Genomic DNA, 3,746 nt, shown 5'->3' with positions numbered 1-3,746 from the left:
AAATAACAACTGAGGTCAAAACTACAGCACCAACAGTGGACAGTGCTACTGCAGTTCCTGACACAGTGGACGAAGGAGCTGAGTTTATCCTCTTTGTTCCCAGAGGACAGGCTGTGGAGATGGACATTGAGGTCAGTCAGGACTTGGAACAGACCACAAATAATGTGGAGGTTGCTTCTGAACCTCTGCCTGTAGATACAACAGTACACATGGAGGAAATAAAGACAGAAACTCTACAACCCCAGTCTGCTGCAGAGGTGGAGGAACCAGTCCAGAACAACTTGAAAAAGGATTTTGTCCAACCTGCGTCACCTGCTCTGCTACAGGAAAGTAACATAGAGGAGGAGGAGGACATGATGGAGGACTTAGGAGGAGATGTGGATGTACTCTCTCCTCTGAGGAGCTTTACTCCACAGGCAGATTTATCTGGACTCTTGTGTGACATGTCAGAAGATACAGTCGTAGAACCACCAGTGGAGATCAACGAGGTAGAAGATGCTACAGGAGCAATGATTACTGAACCAGATGAAGTTCCAGCTATCAACCTTAACAGGGAGGAAGTATTATCAAAAGATGCAGACATAGGACAAAAAATGACAAACAAGGAAGAAGCTGCAACAGAACCAACAATTTTAACAGGTAATAATCTGAACAGAGGAGACGTGTTGTCAGAAGATACAGAGGCAGAAAAAACCGTGCCGATACACAAGTCAGAAGGTGAAACAGGACAAGAAATTATTCAAGCAGGTCCAGGTATTAGTCTGAAGAGAGAGAATGTACTGTCAGAAATTGCAGATGTAGAAATACAGGTGGAGAAGGACAAAGTTGAAGACTCTATATTAGCAGGTATTACTAAACAGGATGAAGGTCTGAATACTGACCTTCACAAGGTCGATGTTGGACAAAAGTGGCAGCAAGACAAGGTGGCTGTTGAGACACCTGGTGAGGAACTTATAACTTATGAATACGAGGTAATATCTGAGCAGGATGCTGAGGAGATGCCAGAACCTGAACCACAGAGAGATACAGAAGACAGAGGAGCAATGATGGATTTGGACAAGGAGAAGAATGAGTTTCCTCCAGAAGACGAGCCCATCGAGGCTGACTATGACATCATCGACGCGGAGGAGGAGACTCAGGCACGATTGGCTGCTGAACTGCAGGGAATGGATTGGTACTGTGTCTCCTGTGGATGTCTACTGTCAGAGGATGATTATGGTTCACCACAGCACCACAGTCACCAGGTCACTACAGTGGACAAAGCCTATGAGGAGTTCAAGGTACAAGCACATACTGCAAAACCTTTGTTTCTGTGATATTTTCAATGCAGATCTCAATTTCAAAACATTTTTTTACTTTCCAAACTGATGACAAACTACAGCAATTATTAGAACAAAGACTGACAAAACATTTTTATATTTATAACAAAGGTAGATTTTTCACAAAGTTTTCATCTAATAAAAACTTATTGACTTTCTGAAAAGTAAGCAGTGTGCTTATATATGATTAAAACCCAAGAAAGAAATTATTTACCTACAAATAACTTTCTGAAAAAGAAAAAATAAATTAAAACTTTCCTAAAATAAATATAAATGCACACATTTGTGCAATGTGTTTACTTGTGGACAAAATTTAGAAAAGATATTTACGAGGCAGTGGTGGCTTAGTGGTTAAGGAAGTGGGCTTTGGTCTGAAAGGCTTCAAGTTCGAGTCCACTAGCTGCCGAGGTGCTCTGAGCATGGCACCGTCTCCACTCACTGCCCACTTGGTGATGGGCTAAAAGCTGAGATCACATTTGGTGGTGTGCTCTATCACAAAAAAGTGACATGGTATACATTATAATTATCTGAAAAAAAATCTTACAAAATAAAAAAAAACATTAAAATGACTAATAATACACTAATCTGCCTAAACATATGTAGATATGCACTTTTTGTACGTACGCCAATAACTGCTCAAAATCAACATTAATAATAATTTTCTGAAAAAGTCTATCTCTAAAAATTTCCCAAAAATAAATAAACATGTGTTAATCTTCCTCCAAATATGTAGCAATGTTCTTACTTTGGATTAACATTTATGAAAGAAATACTTCTGTCTTATATCAAACACTGATCAAAAGTAACTTATTGAAAATATGACAGACACTTCACATTTCTTAGATGGTTTTGACCAGTCTCTGCTCAGACCCACTTGAATGTTTGATTATTTAAGGCACAGTGTAATCAAGTAACTACTTAGGTCACACACTTTCATTGGGTCCGTCCCTAACAGACCAGTCCAAAAATAGCCCAGCCTTCATTTTCACTACCCACACTGACACTGTCCCTAGTGGCTGCAGCCAACACTGGACTTCTGTGAGCCAATGGTTTGCCTTGATGGGAGTAAATGCCAGATTGTCATAAAGTCCTCCACACGAATAGATGCTGTGGATGTAAAAATATACCATGATAGGTACAAATTTAGGACAACTAGAGGATAATACTGCAACGGTTGTTGTACTGCAGTGAGAAACTAGTGTACTCCTTTCCACTAGCCAGCCTGTCATACAGACAGAGGATAAACTCTAATGTGAACCTGTGAGCAGAGAGCAGAAACCTGAGTGTCGTGAGATACTCTAACGTGCGATATTCTAATTTGTGGACACAAACACTGCAGACCTTTTGTAGATAGGAGTAAACACAACCATAATAGCATAAATACTGTTCCTGCCATTCATTCCCATTCTACAGTTTGTATTCCACAGGAATAGAGTTTTTTTTTGTTTTGTATAAAATTCAGTGAAATTTTGAAGCAAGACTGTAAGTGTGTCAATGGTCAAAACTACCGAAAGGTGGCGCTATGGAGAAAGTTTGGAAACCACTTCCCTCTCTCATACATCCATCAATCACAGTATTTTTAACGATAATCTGATCAGTATTCCATGCACTTATACAAATACTTATATGTCTATCCTTTTACACAGGAAAAGCTGAGCGACTGGATCTCAGAGCTCCAGGGGAGATCAGAGAACATTGAGGATATGGTCTCAGAAGTGGAGCTGGCCTACAACACTGTAGAGGTGAGACACACTCCTCTGACATGAATGCTGCTAAAAACTGTCAGTATAAATACCTGTTTGTCCTTGAACCCATAAACGTGTCTCCATCAGGACCAGTTTGTGGAGAGTGAGGCAGCCATTCAGACTCAGAATGAGGAGATGATGACCCTGGTGATGGAGCAGTACAACAATATGTCTGTCAGCCTAGAGGAGGAGAAAAAGTCCAAGCTGGAGCGGCTCTATGACCAGATCATCTGCTTCCAGGGGAGCATCGACATCACCAAGGCCACGCTGGAGACCACGGCCAGGGAGGCTGAGACTGACGCACGGGTGAGCGTGTTTACATCTGCTGAGTCAGCATCATTCACTGGCTGGTGATAAAGCTGACACAATGCTCAGTCTTCTTAATCTGTGTTTTTCTTTAACTAGTCCCCTGAAGACATACATGAAAGGTAATGTGTTTCAGTCAATGGAGTGTGTGCTGCTGTAACGACTATTTACTGTGACAATGTTTACCATGTGACTGCAGCATGATGTGTGTTATCACAGTCTTACAGCATCTTTCTATCTGTCTGTCTGTCTATCTATCGGTCTCTCTATCTATCTGTCTATCTATCTATCTATCTATCTATCTGTCTATCTATCTATCTATCTATCTATCTGTCTATCTATCTATCTATCTATCTATCTGTCTATCTATCTATCT

At 40.7% G+C, this 3,746-nt stretch overlaps 1 protein-coding gene across 1 annotated transcript in view; it reads left to right on the top strand.

Annotated features, from left to right (window-relative positions):
* Positions 1 to 3,746, top strand: part of cmya5 (cardiomyopathy associated 5) — a 16,308-nt gene that overhangs the window by 3,476 nt on the left and 9,086 nt on the right. Inside the window, exons 4-7 of the mRNA XM_025053446.1 lie at positions 9 to 1,280; positions 2,966 to 3,061; positions 3,152 to 3,370; positions 3,470 to 3,492. Coding sequence (XP_024909214.1) covers positions 9 to 1,280; positions 2,966 to 3,061; positions 3,152 to 3,370; positions 3,470 to 3,492 — 1,610 coding nt within the window. The remainder of the gene's footprint in view (positions 1 to 8; positions 1,281 to 2,965; positions 3,062 to 3,151; positions 3,371 to 3,469; positions 3,493 to 3,746) is intronic.

This window comes from Cynoglossus semilaevis, chromosome Z, assembly GCF_000523025.1.
Source record: "Cynoglossus semilaevis isolate Cse_v1.0 chromosome Z, Cse_v1.0, whole genome shotgun sequence".
Taxonomy (NCBI): Eukaryota; Metazoa; Chordata; class Actinopteri; order Pleuronectiformes; family Cynoglossidae; genus Cynoglossus; species Cynoglossus semilaevis.
This window is presented reverse-complemented; position numbering and strand designations above follow the sequence as displayed.